This window comes from Stigmatopora argus, chromosome 11 (genome assembly GCF_051989625.1).
Source record: "Stigmatopora argus isolate UIUO_Sarg chromosome 11, RoL_Sarg_1.0, whole genome shotgun sequence".
NCBI classification, from domain to species: Eukaryota; Metazoa; Chordata; class Actinopteri; order Syngnathiformes; family Syngnathidae; genus Stigmatopora; species Stigmatopora argus.
Window position 1 is genome coordinate 8,471,914 of NC_135397.1, and position 19,536 is coordinate 8,491,449.

General features: G+C 37.9%; 1 protein-coding gene across 1 annotated transcript; it reads right to left on the reverse strand.

Moving 5' to 3' along the window:
• Positions 1-1,950: 1,950 nt before the first annotated feature.
• LOC144084264 (opioid growth factor receptor-like protein 1) lies at positions 1,951-16,674 on the reverse strand. Its single transcript, XM_077612500.1, has 7 exons — positions 13,185-16,674; positions 12,608-12,694; positions 10,841-10,919; positions 10,610-10,688; positions 10,391-10,457; positions 10,029-10,174; positions 1,951-4,799 (listed from the first exon to the last, which is right to left on the reverse strand). Exons 1-7 carry the CDS (start codon positions 13,368-13,370, stop codon positions 4,247-4,249), a joined length of 1,197 nt encoding a protein of 398 aa, XP_077468626.1. The 5' UTR covers positions 13,371-16,674; the 3' UTR covers positions 1,951-4,246.
• Positions 16,675-19,536: the final 2,862 nt, after the last annotated feature.

Genomic DNA, 19,536 nt, shown 5'->3' on the forward strand with positions numbered 1-19,536 from the left:
ATCAGCATTGAGACATCCCTAGTCCATGACAACCCCATTCAGTGCAGGCCATAACGTCTTCACACGGAACTTTCATAATAAATGAAGTGTTCTGGCATCAAAGACAAATTATTAAGAACTTTTCTGTTTCTTTCAGGGCTCAATCACATACGAGAGACCCAGGGAGGGGCAACGCAGGTCAGTGAAATAAGGAATACCTGGTCATCACAATAGTGTTGGTCTCAATTATTGTATTGATATCAGTAACTGATGTGTATATGATTCTCTTGTGAGCTTCACCAGGTTGTTTGGCAGTCAGGGCTACTGTAAACATCCTTGACTGGAAGCTGGTGTTGGGTATTGGGGCTTTCAGTCGGATGTTTGCAGCAGCCAACTGCTAGTATCATCTTTTCACACTAGACATTGCCACACCTAGCGAGTGTGACACGCGAAATGCAGGCCTAATGCAGGTCTACTGACCAGTGGTCCTATAAAATCAAAATCTGCAGGTCGATACTTTTGACAACCCTTCTAAACAATAGCCTAAATGAATGGCAAGTGTCTCTTACCTTGTTTTTACTCCAAAGAATGCCCAAAGTTTTCACATCATTGTTAGATATTGTAATATTTTTATTTTACAGAATTTCTCATTATGTTAGTTTTTCTTCAGTTTTCTGTTCTCTCGGCCTTTAAAGCTACTTAGCTAATAATTAGAGAGCATCAGGAATTTGCCGAGATCATTTTAGTTTGGAATGTTTCTCGGGAGTGTTTCTGAAAAGTGACATAATTTGTGTTAATTTTTTTCTTTGCCGTTCCTTCCCTTGTGGCACATGAATCTGGAAAGAAGTGAAGTGAGAGTGACGTACAGTGAAAGATTTACTCTGAGTAGGAATTTTACCAGCTAATATTATGAGTCGTATGATCGCACAGCAAACTAAGGTCAAAGTGGGCAGCAGAACAAACTCCCAGACAAATTGGGAAGCGGAAATGTGTAATTACATGTAGTGATACTTGTCTGATCCCAGTGGATGGGAGTGGCTTCATCCTCTAAAACAAATTAAACAAAAACAGCAGTGTACGTTTGTTAACTGTCTGCTCCTATTAGTGGCGCTGTGTAACACACCACAGGGCCACATACTTAGAAGAAAGAACGGAAGGAAGTAGGTGTGCCATTTTTACTAACAGTCTTACCTCCACATCCATCAAGCTGTCCTGTCCTTATTCATACAATTCTTGCCTTTCTTAATCAGTGATAGAAAAGCAATTCAATAGACTATTGTATCAGCTAATACATGATAAACCATTTCTTTATAACAAAAAAAGGAAAAGGAGGAAAATTGGTGAGTTGTTCCCCTAAATTCAATGATCTCTCGAGTTGCAGGGAGTGTAAACATCCTACACTCTCGGCGTCCACCCCCTGGTGGCCGGGAGTGAGCCTGTTTGCACTGCATGGCTCAGGAATTCTGTTCACCGTTGGGATGAGTCTCACAATACTATCCTGATGTTGTATTTATGCATGTTTGAATGTCATTTATAGGTTTGACCACTCACTTACAGTTTGAAGATATGCACATGTGTAAGTGAATTGCTTGGAAAATATGTTTGTCTTTTAAAGAACGTTAATAAAGCTTATTGGAAAAATCACATGCTCTCTCTCACCTGCTTAGGTAAAAACATGCAAATGCGTGTTGTATTAACTAGAAGTAGTTGGGTTTCATGTCAGCTCCATAAATGTAAAAAGACCACTGCTAAACAATTGGTTAAGGTAGAGCAGTGTAGCCCACACTGTGCTGGCAGGAAATGAAGGACAAGAGGACTGGAAGCACATGGCCTTGCCATCTGTTGTTGGGCAAGAGAGGGAAGCGTCAATTTAGACAGACATGGAATTATCTCGCATACACAAATGTTATGAGTGTGCTCAAGTGCACAAATGAATTGGAATTGGAAAAAAATTCTGTAATAAACACAATCTTAATCCACAGGACCATTTTTATTTCATATTGTGTGCATTTATTTTGATTTGTGTGCTCTATGTAAGCTTACGAGTTCTGTAAAGTCCACAAAGTATTAAATAAGAACAGTGAAACACAGCACAATCATATTGATTAAATTAGCCACTCCAACATGTTTCCTCTAAACTTACACAATGTATGATATACCTAAAAAAAATTCTGAGAGTACGAGTTATATTTTGAAATGAATAGAATATAGTAATAGTAAAATTGATACAAAAACCAATGCACATAAAGTTATTGGTAAATACGATCCATTCAGACACCCATAAATTACAAAAGAGGCACTTAATAGTATATGTTACACACGCTCACATATATTTGTAATGCATATACCATGCTAAAAAAAAACTCAAATAGTTTAGCCCATGTTAACATATTTACCTGAAAGGTTTGTCCTACAATTTTATCAAATGCATTGCTGCAGTAAAACACTGTCAGCTGGCAGGAAGAACACCAGTTGGGAAGTCAATGAAAGTGTTTCAATTTTGCTAACTCAAGCATCTGACAAATGAATTTGAAATACACATAGTGATACTTTTTCTAAGGCCTGCCTGGCTAAGTAAAAGACACACTTCCTATGGTGCTGGGTTATATTGTGAAACATTAAAATGTGATGTCACATACAAAATCTGCATTTAATACTGAACAGAAGCATAAAAAAGACGAGTTTCACAAAACAAATCATTTTCTTTTTAGTGCATGTTCATACCGTCATAAGAGTATTGCAGTCTCACATTGACGCGCTAATAGTTCACACACAATTCACTATCACAGACCATTTTTCATATAGCTATATATCCACCGGTGGAGTTTACAAAAACTCTAAATATTATTGCGAAATCTAAAAAGCATAGGTTTAAGCTGTATATATATATAGAATATATAGCTGTCTTATATTAGTAATTATAAATAACCTTAAAGTATTTTAATAGGAAGACAGATTGTCATTAAAGTTCAGCACACCACATATTAATGGATAGAAAACCTGTTATTTTCAAGCCAGCTGGGTAGAAAAGGCTTTTAGGTGACAGGCAGCCATATCTGAGGTCCACTATTCAAACTGAATGTCACATTATTTATATCTAAATTAGAAATGGCTCTAGTGGGGGGGAAAATATTACAAATACGTTTGTGAATATGTTACAAAGTGGTTCATGAAGATTGTATATTTTGAACTCCCCCAGAAGGAGATCTGGCTTTTTTTATTCAGGCAAAAATAGATCTATATATATACCATATATGTACTCTGGCCAAAAATCATACTAACACCAATACTTGTGATAAAGATTTAAATACTATATACAGCACAATTTACAAATGTCAATTTTGAAGAACTATAAGATGTTAATATTTATACATTTGTTGGTTGACATTTGTTAATTAATTGATAATTTATGAATAGTGTGAATATAATATTGACTTTTGTACTATATTTGAAACATAATATTATCTGGGGATCCAGTAAACCAGGTAGGAAAATACAGAATCTAATACTATGTATTATCTTTCTGCTATTTTTAGATAGTAGTGATACCAATAAAAAACTACATGACCCATGGTTAAGTGTATTACCAGGGAGTAAATAGTGTGAAAAGTCTTTACAAGAAGTATATAGGCGTAAAATGGCACAACATGTGTAACTTGCACTTCCTACTTTCACAGCATTTAAAAATGAAACCTGAATTTCAGTTTACTTAAAAGATATATACGTAATTGGTAAAGTATTGCTATGTGTTTTTAGCCTAACTTACCTAACCCTGTTATTTTGCACAGTTTGAAAAGTAAGAATAAAACGATTTTCCCTGACATTTTCTTTCCCAATGTATACAAAGCATGTTTCACAAGAGCGGGCTTATCCTAATAACTATTGTACCTATAATTTCAAGTGGTTGATTACCTGACTCAGTGAATCAGCATAGCAAGCATCTGGTCCAAAACATCAGTAACCTTATTGGTTAATGTACCATCTCCCAAAAATATAAGGCCATCTTTAGTCCGATATTCAAAGATCCCTGATTTGGGCCTCAACCAGATCACAAGTACGGTGTTTTAGTCCACAAGTTGTCTTGTTCAATCCCATACAACATTCTCAGAGATATCTATCTAATCGTAAGCCCTTAGGATATTGTTCTATAACTAAAAATCTGCCCTAAAGTTTTGTTTTAATATCCCTTTAGAATAGATCCCTGAAAATCAAACTTGCGATTTAAGTGTTTAAAAGCCAAAATCAGTCACACCAGTCAACGGGCACTTTACAAAGAAACAACCTCCCCGTAATCCTTCCTTTCTAGCATCACAATAAGTGCATTCTCCATTCCATCAACACTGGATCCTAGTTGTGTGAAGCCATTCAGACTCACTTCAGCCACATCCTGGCATTGTATGCCATCGTCGTAAGACACGAGTGTTCCGCTACGTACCGAGGAGGCGGGGATGAAGATCATCTCCCCTTTCCTCTGTGGTTCAGGTGTGGGAGCAGGTGCTCGGATGCCGCTGCTCCCAGCACCCACACAAGTATCGACATCTCCACTTCTAGGTTTGGATCTCTTATTTGGTGGACCCCAGAGGAAGGCGTGAGCAGGCCTGTAGTGCTGGCGTGCATAGCGCAGCAACTTTCTGCGGGCGGCTGGCCGGCGAATGGTGTAGACAAAGTATTCCAGGATGCTGTGTTGCATGTTGGGAAGTGTGTTCTGACACAGCGACTCCTCCAAAAGCAAGCGGACCAATGGCGCTTTGAAGATCTCGTAGCCCAGCTCGCCCAGCGACTTCAGAATACGGGTAATGCGCAGGTAGTTGTGCTGTGACCTTTACAAAAGAGTGTCACATGTTTCTTTGTTTGTTTTTTTTAATATATTTTTGCATTACACGAATAACAACGGAAAGTTGGTTGTTCCTCATTTAGAGGATCCTGTCTGACCCGTTTCACCACAAATACCGTATTTTCTCGAATATAACATGCAGATTTTTGCTATATAATTAATTCCAATAGATGGGGTGCGTGTTATAATCAATAACTAAAATAAATTACAAATTTTCGATCGAAAAAAGCATTGTCAAACTCACTTTGACGCACGGACATTGTGCAATTTCCAACTTTGAATTCAAAATACACGCATATTAAAGATCGTCAAGCCTCACAAACATCACAATCCTGCATTAATAAGCTGGAAAGTAGAATACTACATTGTAGTGTAGTACGTACTTGTATTTAGAAATATGTCCAGCGGGGGGCAGTACATTCCCTTGTTACATGTGATAGTCTTTTCCATTGTGCATATCTTCAAATCATTTATTTATTCAATTTGTATGTTCCTTTTCTTGTTTGAGAATGACAATAGATATTTGAATTAAAACATGGTATTGTCAATTGAAATGTAGTCAATGTTCAAGGAAGTCTAAAAGGTATTGCAACATAACATGTCTACATGATATGTTTGTCCACTCTGTGTATCCCTTTTCACATAATAATCAACTAAAACTTTCACAGTATTGTCCTAAACACCAATACCCCTCACCCAACCCCCTTCATATAACCCTTCATCTATTGTCCTAAAAATCAATACCCCTCACCAAACCCCCTCCATATAACCTTTCATCTATTGTCCTAAAATTCAAACGCATAACTCCACCAACTGCACGACACTCGACACGCTCGTACCTGAAGATTTCTCTATCCGGTTTTGAACAAAACAATCGTGAAACGAAGAAAAAAAGGTAAGATTTCTGATTTTCGTCAGCGGGAAATTTTAGCTGCGCACTATATTCGATTACTGCGTTTTTCCAGATGTTTTTAGCCCAAAATTACCTGCGTGTTATTTTCGAGTGCGCGTTTAATTCGAGAAAATACGGTAGCCGTTAAAATGACGCCTCCTAGAGGCAATGTGTGTCATTTATCAATTAAAAATAGAGTATCCTTTTTCTTAATGGTGTATGAATAATCTCAGAAACTTTCACTTAAAGGTTTGCATTTTAAAGCTGTTCCGGTGTGTTTATTCAGATTTGGGTTGGTAGTGTACACTTCAATAAAGGATTGTGGCATACAAGGAAAAACTTTCTAAAAGGAAAATATGCCTCCTGGTTTCTATGACTATTTTCTTATATTTTATGAACTTGAATTTCCACAACTTTTAAGGGGGAAAAATATATAGTGCACCACTGATAGGATTGAAAATAAATTTGCATTTTGGGAAAATGTGTCTTTTGAACCAAGTACTATATGTTTTGACGAAAATTTGGCGACACTCTTTTTCCTTGTCGACGATAATGTCAAATATTTATTCATCTTATTAGACATGCTTCATAACTGAACAAAGAATACCCCGAGATTTGGTACAAACGTAAAGCTGGCATGCAAAATAACTTGAATGGCTGGACATCGTAAGGCTTTTTCTTTAAAAAAAAGTGGTCTATGTAAAGTAAAGCTTTTATTTGTTTAAAAAATAAATACTATGTATATATAGTCAGGCTTTTTTCTTTAAAAATGACCATGTATATTAAGGTTTTTTATTAAAAAATGACCATGTATAGTAAGGCTTTTTTATTAAAAAAAAAAACGACCATGTACAGTAAAGCGTTTTTCTTAAAAGACGACATAGTATAGTAAGGCTTTTTTCTTAAAAAATGACATAGTATTGTAAGGCTTTTTTCTTTAAAAAAACGACATAGTATTGTAAGGCTTTTTTTCGTAAAAAACGACATAGTATAGTAAGGCTTTTTTCTTAAAAAACAACATAGTATAGGCTTTTTTCTTTAAAGACGACATAGTATAGTAAGGCTTATTTTCTTTAAAAACGACACAGTATAGTAAGGCTTTTTATTTACAAAAAAGACCATGTATAGTAAGGCTTTTTTCTTAAAAAATGACCATGTATAGTAAGGCTTTTTTGTTTAAAAAAGACCATGTATAGTAAGGCTTTTTTTTCTTAAAAAACAACATAGTATAGTAAGGCTTTTTTTTTCTTAAAAAACGACATAGTATAGTATGGCTTTTATCCCCTAAAAAACGACATTGTATAGCATGGCTTTTTTTCTTGAAAAACGACATAGTAGAGGAAGGCTTTTTCCCTAAAAAACGACATAGTATAGTATGGCTTTCCCCACTAAAAAACGACATAGTATAGTAAGGCTTTTTTCCTAAAAAACGACATAGTATAGCATGGCTTTTTTTCTTGAAAAACGACATAGTAGAGGAAGCCTTTTTTTCTTAAAAAACGACATAGTATAGTAAGGTTTTTTTTTCTTTAAAAAATGACATAGCAAGTAAGGCTAAGAGAGTCGGAGAATAAATCTGACTTCTGATTCTTCACCTTCTAGTTGTTGCTGTGGTCCACTGGCAAAATCATTGGGTCAGAACATGACGTGGGAATCAGGAGTGAGTTCAATTCCACTCTTTGCAATTCTCAAATTGTTTACTGAGGTAATGAAAAGGATAAATACAACTTCCAACTTTACTGTGGTGCAGTGGCAAAGACAATGGGTCAGAACTTCAGGTGGACTCAAGTTCAAATCAGAAGTGAGTTCAAGTCCACTCTTTGCAAATCTCAAATTGTTTATTGAGGTGATGAAAATGATAAATATAACTTCCAATCATCTCATTTCAGAAGTCACTGTGGTCCAGTGGCAAGAACAATGGGTTGAAATTGAAGTTGGACACAAGTTCAAATCTGGAGTGAGTTCAAGTCCACTCTTTGCAAATCTCAAATTGTTTATTGAGGTGATGAAAATGATAAATATAACTTCCAATCATCTCATTTCAGAAGTCACTGTGGTCCAGTGGCAAAGACAATGGGTCAGACAGACCTCAAGTTAGTGGATTTGACTGCCATGTGGGAGATGGGGTTCGAATCCCGCTCTCGTTTGACTAATCACTACACTAGAAGTTCAGTAAATGGGTAATCCTTTTTTCATTCAAATAAAGACTTAGTCATTTTTTTCAGCAAAACAATATTTCCGGTCAGCCGAAGGCTGACCGGAAGACAGTTGGGAGGGGGGGGGGGTTCCTGGTGGTGTTAGAACCATCTAACTCCTGATTCCCACCTCAAGTTCTGAACCAATATTTTTGCCACTGGACCACAGCAATAACTAGAAGAATCAGAAGTCAGATTTATTCTCCGACTTTCTTAGCCTTATAGATATAACTTCCAATCACATCATTTCAGAAGTCACTGTTGTCCAGTGGCAAAGACAATGGGTCAGAATTTCAGGTGGACTCAAGTTCAAATCAGGAGTGAGTTCAATTCCACTCTTTGCAATTCTCAAATTGTTTATTTGGTAATGAAAAGGATAGATATAACTTCCAATCACATCATTTCAGAAGTCACTGTGGTCCAGTGACAAAGACAATGGGTCAGAACTTCAGGTGGACTCAAGTTCAAATCAGGAGTGAGTTCAAGTCCACTCTTTGCAATTCTCAAATTGTTTATTTGGTAATGAAAAGGATAGATATAACTTCCAATCACATCATTTCAGAAGTCCCTGTGGTCCAGTGGCAAAGACAATGGGTCAGAATTTCAGGTGGACTCAAGTTCAAATCAGGAGTGAGTTCAATTCCACTCTTTGCAATTCTCAAATTGTTTATTTGGTAATGAAAAGGATAGATATAACTTCCAATCACATCATTTCAGAAGTCACTGTGGTCCAGTGGCAAAGACAATGGGTCAGAACTTCAGGTGGACTCAAGTTCAAATCAGGAGTGAGTTCAAGTCCACTCTTTGCAATTCTCAAATTGTTTATTTGGTAATGAAAAGGATAGATATAACTTCCAATCACATCATTTCAGAAGTCACTGTGGTCCAGTGGCAAAGACAATGGGTCAGAATTTCAGGTGGACTCAAGTTCAAATCAGGAGTGAGTTCAATTCCACTCTTTGCAATTCTCAAATTGTTTATTTGGTAATGAAAAGGATAGATATAACTTCCAATCACATCATTTCAGAAGTCACTGTGGTCCAGTGGCAAAGACAATGGGTCAGAACTTCAGGTGGACTCAAGTTCAAATCAGGAGTGAGTTCAAGTCCGCTCTTTGCAATTCTCAAATTGTTTATTTGGTAATGAAAAGGATAAATATAACTTCCAACCATGTATAGGCGGGCCGCCTCGTGGTGTAGTGGGTAAGTCACCTTCCTGCGACGTGGGTGTCGAGGGTTCACGTCCCGGTGTCGCCAGTCAACGACTGTATGGTGTCGGCAGTCGGCCGCAGGCCGACTGTCGAACACCACCAGGAACCCCCCCCCCTCCCAACTGTCTTCCGGTCAGCCGAAGGCTGACCGGAAATATTGTTTTGCTGAAAAAAATGACTAAGTCTTTATTTGAATGAAAAAAGGATTACCCATTTACTGAATTACTAGTGTAGTGATTAGTCAAACGAGAGCGGGATTCGAACCCCATCTCCCACATGTCAGTCAAATCCACTAACTTGAGGTCTGTCTGACCCATTGTCTTTGCCACTGGACCACAGTGACTTCTGAAATGAGATGATTGGAAGTTATATTTATCCTTTTCATTACCAAATAAACAATTTGAGAATTGCAAAGAGCGGACTTGAACTCACTCCTGATTTGAACTTGAGTCCACCTGAAGTTCTGACCCATTGTCTTTGCCACTGGACCACAGTGACTTCTGAAATGATGTGATTGGAAGTTATATCTATCCTTTTCATTACCAAATAAACAATTTGAGAATTGCAAAGAGTGGAATTGAACTCACTCCTGATTTGAACTTGAGTCCACCAGAAGTTCTGACCGTTTGTCTTTGCAACTGGACCACAGTGACGTCTGAAATGAAGTGATTGGAAGTTATATTTATCCTTTTCATTACCCCAATAAACAATTTGTGAATTGCAAAGAGTGGAATTGAACTCACTCATGATTCCCACCTCAAGTTCTGAACCAATATTTTTGCCACTGGACCACAGCAATAACTAGAAGAATCAGAAGTCAGATTTATTCTCCGACTTTCTTAGCCTTACTATACTATGTCGATTTTTTAAAGAAAAAAGCCTTACTATATATGTATCTGGTTTCATTTGTGTACTTACTCATTAAGGTGATGGAAGCGCTCCTGCCAATTGGAAGAACGAGCCACAGTTCCACTCTTATCAACTAGTTTGATGCCGTAGAAGTCCAACATCAGGGAATAAGCTGCCAAGAACCTCCGCTTAGCTTCCCGAGTGCTTTGGAATTCCTGAGAGGAGTAACCAATTTAGTTATGAAATAACCATTACCATTTATAGTAGTTAATATTTATATTTGTCATTAAGTCAACAGAGAGATATTTTGTGACAAAAATTGTATTACTTAATGTGTACACTATGTAGATTAATATATGTAGCATACAGTAATGGTACATATAATGTAGTGTTAGGTCATTTGTTCTGAGTATGCCTGTGTGTGGTCTTACTTTAATCTCATCCTGAGTCAGTTCATGTGCGTAGAAGTTTAGCCCTTGTTCTCGTAATGGGAATAACCTTCCACACAGCAATTAAGAAAAAAAGAACATTAGTTCATAAAGTCAGAAAATCTGAACTGTTCCCATTGTTCAAAACATTATATATCAAATAGCAGTTTCAATTGACCCACACGATGGAAAATTACTGAGTCCGTAACATAAGTGTCTTACCATTGAATGTAGGTGTGATTGTGCTCCAGCTTGTCATAGTCCCCTCGCCATGCTGTCAAAATCTCCTCTATATAGATACCTAAAAAGACTGTAAATTAGGAACTGAAACGCTTTGGAATCACTTGACTAGTCTGCTCGCCTTTGCAAATCAAACTCAACCCGTTGCCTAAAAAACACAAGAATGCCTTGCCTATACTGTCAATGAGCCATGTGCACAGGATTTCAACTCACCATCAGGTACAAGTGGGATCTTGTTAAGGTAGAAACGCAGGTTTCGGTACTCGTTGGGTTGCCGGGACTTTTTATAATTCTGCACATACAAGGGAAAAAAAGGGATGTTATACTAGTACATAGTTATCAAAAAATAAACAATTTCATCAGTTGTTCTGATTTTGGTAGTGTATTTATGTTTGCACCCTTCTTTACATACAGTATACAAGTGGTGTGCCATCAGGGACTTCAAGGCCTTCTCTGCTGGCCTAAGAAATATCTGAATCATATGTTATATGTTGTCCATCAATATTTATGAAATAATTCCAAATTGTCTATTAGCTTCCTTTCATTGCTTTTCCCACTGGTTGCACTGCTTCCAGATGTGTGTTTTCATATTGAAGCATTTAACCAATCACATTTCAGCCATTATTTGTTGCCAAGGTCAGAAATCTGCCTCAAGGCCTTCACAATCAGTTCTGCGGGCTCTGCTGCATTAAACAAGCGTCGATAAGACTTGCTTCAACCAATCAGAATTCAATTTGGTGACACCAAGGCCTTTTCGCCGGCGTAGGGATACGTCATTGCCTTCTCGCAGGCGTATATATTTGTAGTCAAGACTTTCCAATAATGACAAAGTAAAGTGTGGCCAATTTGTGGCGTAGAGGTTCGTTCACCAGACTGCCATGTGGGAGGCTAAGGTTCAAATCCCAGTCGGGAAACATTTTCCCTTAGTTGTTTCTATATATTTGTAGTCAAGACCATCCAATAATGACAAAATAAAGTGTGGCCAATTTGTGGTGTAGTGGTTCACCCCCCTGATTGCCATGTGGGCAGCTGGGGTTCGAATCCTGCTTGGGAAACATTTTCCCTTAGTTGTTTCTATACATTTGTCGTCAAGACCTTCCAATAATGACAAAGCAAAGTGTGGCCATTTCATGGTGTAGTGGTTCACTCACCTGACTGCCATGTGGGCAGCTGGGGTTTGAATCCCACTTGGGAAACATTTTCCCTTAGTTGTTTCTATATATTTGTAGTCAAGAGCTTCCAATAATGACAAAGTAAAGTGTGGCTAATTTGTGGCCTAGAGGTTTGTTCACCTCACTGCTATGTGGGCAACTGGGGTTCAAATACTGTTGTTGTTTGACTGATCACTACACTATGTAGTTCAGTAAATGGGTGATCCTTTTTTCATCAAAATAAAGACTTAGCCATTTTTTTCAGCAAAACAATTATTTCCGGTCAGCCTTCGGCTCCTGGTTCCTGGTGGTGTTGAAGTGGCCACACTTTACCTTGACATTATTGGAAAGTGTTGAGTACACATATATACATATATGTATATATAGAAATAATTAAGGGAAAATGTTTCCCAACTGGGATCCAAACCACACCTGCCCACATGGCAGGTGAACAAACCTCTACACCATGAAGTGGCCACACCTTTCCTTGTCGTTTTCGGAAACCCTTGAGTACACACGGTTGTTTCTATTTAAGGGAAAATGACACATGAAAAGAAGGAGGATAGATTTTGGTGAGTAAAATATGGCTCTATCCCTAAATAATATTTCAATTATATGAGGTTATTATTGATGATTTTTTATGTGTCACAGTAGAGGTTTTATAGCCATAAAATAGTTTTTGAGGGTTGGATTGATTCCAACAGCTGAAGGCGTAGGTAGGAAATTCATGGACCGCCACTGCAGTATACGTATAAGCACGTGTACTTTTAACATTTTCTAATGCGTTTTGGAAATAGAAGCATGCCTTTGTCTTCTTTTCTGCATTTACCGGATAGCAGTGTCGATATTTGTACAAGTCTCTGGCGGCATAAAAACTTCGCTTCATCTTTGGAAGAAACTCTGGAGAGTCACTCATCTACAGAGAAGAAAACCAGAAATGGAATAGATTAGTATAAAACAAAACCATACAGTTTGTAAATAGGGCAAGCAAAAAAATCAATTTAATGACTTCCTTTTTTTGCAAAGCACGTTTTGCCATTGAACTGCTCAGTACGTTCAATATCAAAGGGCTCCTTAACTCATTCACTGCCATTCGTAGGTTTAGAAATCAAACCCACTTGAACTGGGGTGACAGACGTTCAATTTTCTTGTTTTAGTGCCATTGACGGTGACAGATGTCAAATCTGTTTCGAACAGGAGGGATGGCAGCGATTTAACAATCGCAGTTTATATTTCATATCGCGTGAGGCAAATTTGCAATCGATGAAGATGCCACGGGTTAAATGTCATATGAATTGTTGTCACAAATAAGACATGTTATGAAAAGAATATTAAATGCTCTGTCCGTGTGGCTTGTGTCTGAATTATCCACCGTGTGCTATCAAATAGCTTAAGATCCAGCCTACCTTCGGGGAAGAGTTACCACCGCTAACCGCCGACCACTCGTTCGCCGCCGGGCTCACGCTCTCGGAGATGCCGCTGTCCTCCTCGGCCGCCGGTTGGTCGCCTTCCGAGTCCGACCCCCATGTCGAGTCGCATTCCTCCACGGTGCTCGGCTCCTTGAATCGCCAGTGGCCCAACAAATTTCCCATTTAGGAACCCGCAGCGCCTGCTCCATCAAAGTGATCCCTTCACCTACTATTCCATTATTAATTTTAAAAATGGGCGGCTGTCGACTTGCGATGGGCTTTATCCAGCGTCGGGGACAAAAGATTTCAAGCTCAGCAACGACGACGAGGGTTGATGTAGTATTAGGGCTGGTTAGTTCTTCATTGTCCAATAGGAATCGAAGAGCTGTATTAAATAATAATACGTACGACAGAGCTAAATACATTATTTGTAGTTTTCATTAGCATTGTTTTCTTTCTTATTTTTTTGCTTGACACACAAATGAAATGTTTTAATTTTAATGTATAGAATATATCTAATCATTTTATTTTTCTGAACCGCTTTATCCTCATTAGGGTCGCGGGGGGTGCTGGAGCCTATCCCAGCTGACTCCAGGCCAGAGGCGGGGGAAACCCTGAATCGGTGGTCCAGCCAATCGCAGGGCACAAGGAGATGGACAACCATGCACACTCACACCCAAACCCAGGAGCAATTTAGAGTGTCCAATCAGCCTACCATGCATGTTCTTGGAATGTGGGAGGAAACCAGAGTACCCAGAGAAAACCCACTTATGCAAACTCCACACAGGTGTACATGACCTAGAATTGAACCGGGGACCCCAGAGTTGTGAGGCTGACAGGCTAATCACTCGCCACACAGGGCTGCCCGGTATAGAATATATATTTCCTCCACAATTGACAAATCATATAGATTGTTATTTATATATGATACTCATAGTAATACATTTACTTACCATATCAATTTAGATACTGTACAACTTAAAAAATACATTAAAGAAAAAGAAATAAATAAACAGGCATGCTGTAAATCTTAGATGAAATAATGTTGAAGATTTATGATTATATTTCATTCATTTTATCTTATTCTCACGTTTTCTGTCCGCTACTTCCATATGCTTTCACTGATCTATAAAAATAATTTAAAAAATCCAGGGAAGACCCAGAAAACATCAATATTGGTTATTATTTTTCATTCATTCATTCAACTTTCATACTGCTTATTCTCACAAGGGTAGCCGGGGGTGCTGGAGCCTATCCCAGCCAACCACGAGAAGCAAACGCGGGAGCTCCTGAAAAAAAAATTGGATTCACGACCAAAAGCATTGGATCCTGTGGAATAATTTAACTCCATGGTCTACGTTAGTGAACCCAGAAAAACTTCCCATTATCTCCCATTCATATTGAATTCTCACTCTATTGGTTTCCATTGACAGTGCATAGAACTCACAAGATTAATACCCATAGTATATGCCAGTGCCATTGACAGCCATATACCCCAATTACGGCAGGAAGTCACCTATATCAACAGCAAGTCACAGGGCAGGAAGACCATCTCATTTTAACCAGAAATGGCATTTTCTAGTTACTGTTGGTTTTTGATCTTTGAACAGTGTGATGTTTGTTTTTGAGTTCTTCATGTGTGCCATTATTCGCTTCCTCTTTTCAGTAACAGCAGTGTGAGAACTGTGACAGAAAGCTGCAAAGCTTTCCTGAACCTGAGATTGCATACTGACTTAACTTTTGCCCTGTTTCTTCTCTGAGAAACAGGTCAGTTCATCAAACTAATTTTAATATACCACATTGAAAACCCAATAAATCAAAAATTCTTACTCTCAATGATTAATACCCTCCCTATTTCAAACTCCACCCATATACCAACAAAATATTTCAATCAGCTCTAGTTGTTGAGGGCCACCTTTTTATGAGTACACTATAAAATGTATTTAATTGACAGTCAAAGTAAAATATCTTGTAAAACACAATCAAGAATGCATAAACTGTTGGTAAGTGCCAAATGAAAAGAGGAAATTAGGCAATTGTGGCATTTACCAAAGCACTTCTAAAAAGGAACTAAAGGAAGGTTTCTTATTTTCAGCTGACTGTGTAGTGTGAATGTGTAATACTAGAAAATGTGTACTGCTAACCGGCAGGGTGTTGTGTTTCGGGCTCTGTGATGTAGTCCTGACTATTTTAATGAAAATATGAATGTTTATGCAACCTGGTATTAATAGGAGTTTAGATGAATGGATTGTTCACTCACCTTAAAAGTATCAAGCTGTACTTTGCCTGACTATGATGAGAAACATGTTTTGACTCTCGATGAATTGGACCATGCAGTTTAAAAGTTATGACTTATAGTATTAGTTATTTAATTATACATTGTACAGAGATAAGTCTCCCAACAATAAAATACATGTTGAAATTTTGTGTTGAGATAGGGGCACGCATGGGGTTCAGAAACTGTCAGAGCACAGAAGACTTAATTTTTTTAGAGCCTGAACCCACCAAAGAAATCTGAGGGGTTTTTGCCACTAGAGAGCAGTGTTTTCTAAGGCAATACTCTCCAACATGAGGAAGAGAACATTTTGCAAATGCCTAGACTTGTGGAGACTAAAATCATCATCATGTCTCAAGTACATCTGGCAATATGGACCTTTTACTCAATAAAAAAAATGTATGCCCCTTTGTTTTTAGGATTTGCATTCACTCTAAACCCTTCCAATTTGGATTATTCAAATGTCAAATTTTAATTAGGCCTCTAAATGTACAGTCCAATTCATTAGAGGACGGATAATCATCAATACCAGAATGCAAATTTGCAAAGACTTCTTTGTCTATATTTAGTTAGAAAAGCACTCTATATATGCAGTCCATTTTACCACAAGCCTTATAGATGGTCAGTGTCACACCCAAATATATTTTGTCAAATTTCACCACCATTTGCCCAGAGTTTTAAAGTAGCTGTGCAGAGGAAGCTAATCTCTCAGCCCGACAGTCTGGCTAATGGTAAGTGTCAATGTAACTGATGAGGCTCCTGTCCACATTGACCTGTTTACAGACACTAAATGCTTCAGGCGTGAATGGTGATTGTGATGAATAACTCATCCACAATAAATACAATAATTGCCACTGGAAAGGAATCATCACCTTGTCCTGTACTAGCTGACAAGTCAGCCTTTTTTATCAGTCAAACGATTTCTATTGTTTAATTTGTCTTACAACTGAAGTAAAGCAGATCTACTCAATCACTTATTGCCTGCAGCCAATGCCATGATTCGCCATTTGATCGCTTAAGTGTCGGTGCATCCCTGCAGAAGATTCAAAGACTCAAAACCTCACTGCAGGCCTTCAATTTCTGCCAACACAAGATGACAGAGGCAGAGCAGCACAGCCATCAATGTCAAGAAGGGCCATTGTTTTACCCTCTGTGTCTTGTGCAATGCACAAAAAGAGAAGGGAGGCCATGAGCCAGGAGAGAATGTCACAGAGAAAACAACGTGTGTATGTGTGTGTGTGTGTGTGTGTGTGTGTGTGTGTGTGTGTGTGTGTGTGTGTGTTGTAATGTATACTTACTAATGCCATGGTCATTTTTCAGCTTCAGATTTCAATAGCAGACCAATCACGAGGAGATTTTAGTGTCAGCTGACCTACAAAGGCAATCTCGCAAGAGTCCCAATTGATACTGTTTTGTTTGCTTTGCATCAAAACTCTTGCTAATCTGTTTACTGATGTAAATTAGTCATAGATTTGTCTCCGGACCTGAGTATGCAAAGACTGGTAGTCTTGTTGTGGAGAGCTTAGCAGAATGTGCTTTATTGATCACTGCAACAAATGCAGAGAAGATAAACCACTTATACTGCTCTTGAAACTCCATCAACTGACTTAAAAATGCTGACCCCCATGTCTAACTGTACTGACTTGTCCGATTTTGTGCCCTATTTCATTCAAGACAAATAATTGTGGTCCTTATTGATGAACCAACCTCTCTTGAGGCACTTGGAACATTCAAACGTTATTTATTTTTTTAATTCTGGGGTGCACACTCAGTCACGGTGCAATGCTATTGATAAATACATAGCCACTTTCTAATAGATTGTATTAGTATTAATGTTGCGCGGCACGGTCTCAAGTGGTTACCACATCTGCCTCACAGTTCTGAGATCGAGGGTTCAATCCTCAGTGGGTTCTCCTGTGTTTTCTCCGGGTACTCCGGTTTCCTCCCACATCCCCAAAATCATGCACACTAGGCGGGTCGAACACACCAAAATTAACCCTTTGTATGAGCTTATCCTCGCGAGGGTCGCAGGTTTTCTGGAGCCAATCCCAGCCAACAATGGGCAGTAGGCGGAGAAAACCCAAATTGGTCGCCAGACAATCACAATTAGTTATCATTGTATTTTATATCTTTTTATAAAAAAATGCTAATAAAAATGGAATAAAGACAATTAAAAAGAATAAAATCATAAATGTACACTTAGTACAGCCCCAATTAACACGCTTTGTTTTTTTCAAATTCCTAATGAGATTTCAATGTGTTAAATGAGTGCCCTGTAAAGTGACTGATAAGAATAATACATGCCTGAAAGGGTTAAATACAACAACAATAATCATTCAATGATTGCAAAAGCCTTTAAAACTTTAGTGTCATCAAATTACAATTGATTCTCTCCTTGTCCAAGTGAAGAAAGGGCTGGAAAGAAATGTATTCCCTTACTAATGCTGTTGACAAATGCACTCTGACTGAGTCCCACTTTACAATACAATCAAATTGTCGCACAGAATTGCATTATACTTTATCATATAATTACATTTTCATGTGCACGTCAGGTCAAGGTGCCCCACTTAGCAGTCCAACGATACCTCTACTCACAAAATTAATTCATTCCAGAAATGGTTTTGCCACTTAGACTTTTCGTGAATAGAGACATATTTTACATTGAATTATCTTAATTAGCTGCAGGATCTTTAATACTAGCCCCTAAAGCCTTTAAAATGCTAAAAAGTATAATTTTCAATAAAATAGGTATGGAAATGTATGTATGTATGCAAAAAAAATAGGAAGAAGATTATTTATTAAGCCATTAAAATGAATTAAAAAAAATTTAAAGACATTTTCCAATGAGGTGCAATTTCAAGTGTCAGCTGAGTAAACGTACATACACACGCATGTAAACACAACTTAATCATTTAAAATTATGTTAAGGATACGCATAAAAACTTGTGAAAAAAAATCTGTGACGAACGAGGGTCGAAGGCACGCGAATTAGGAACTCAACGATTTTGTGCGTGCAGAAAGCATGCAGGTTTAAGTGGGGAATCATTCAAGCGTGAATGATAGCTCGGAATAGGCTCCAGTGCAGGATAATCAGATTGGGAAAAATTTATTCTAAAATCGGTTCCACACAGTTAACTCCTTTCTCAAGCTAAACCATCTGCCAAGTATACAATTTCCAACAATAAAGACAATCTGTTGGTCTGCCATTGTCTACATTAGCGTGTTTCCTTACCCTAACCCTTGTTTCTAGAATACTACAACTCCTGCTGTAGATCTACTGTATAATAGTGCAAACTATTCATCATCATCATCCGTGGGTTGGCGTTGTTGTGACATAATAATTTGTTAATAGGTTATTAAGATTTTGTCAATGTGATTCATTGTGTTCTTAAGTAACTCAAGCCACAGAGTGCAACACTTGGCAGTGAAGAAAGCTATTAGGAATTGATCTATGTCCATGCAGATGTCTACAATGGCTCCTCAAGGAAGTATGAATTCATTCAACAAGATATTTCTGTGATAAAAGCAGAAGTTAAAAAAAATCAGGGAAGCTGACTTCCAGCCTAAACAAAAGTTTTAAGATGCTTTCATGAATTCACCAACTACAATTGTTCTATATATTTATCCAGGACTTATATATGCATCGATTCCCCGGAGCCTGATTTTGATTGACCCTGCTGTTATTGTGACACTTACCAAGCATTCTAGAACAGGAGTTGCTAGTTCTCAGCATAGGTGCACCTTTGTTACAATACTGAAAATATTGGTAAATGCAAATATTAAGTTCAGACTTTTTTAAATTCAATTCATGCTTGTGAATAAACTGTGAATTTAGTTGAATTCAGAGAGTGGTAGCTGTAAACTACTATATTAATGACAGAACACGAAGGTGGTGTGTATTTAACACATTTTCTGGATGACAGTGGTAACTGTGTTAGTTGCTGATAAATCTATTTTAAATTAGGCTGTAAAGTTCTTTACGCTTGATGTCTTTCATTTCTGAAAATCACATTGTGTATGAACAAATGGAGGAACATGGCATCAAGGTTGATCAAGCGCGACAACTTAGTATTG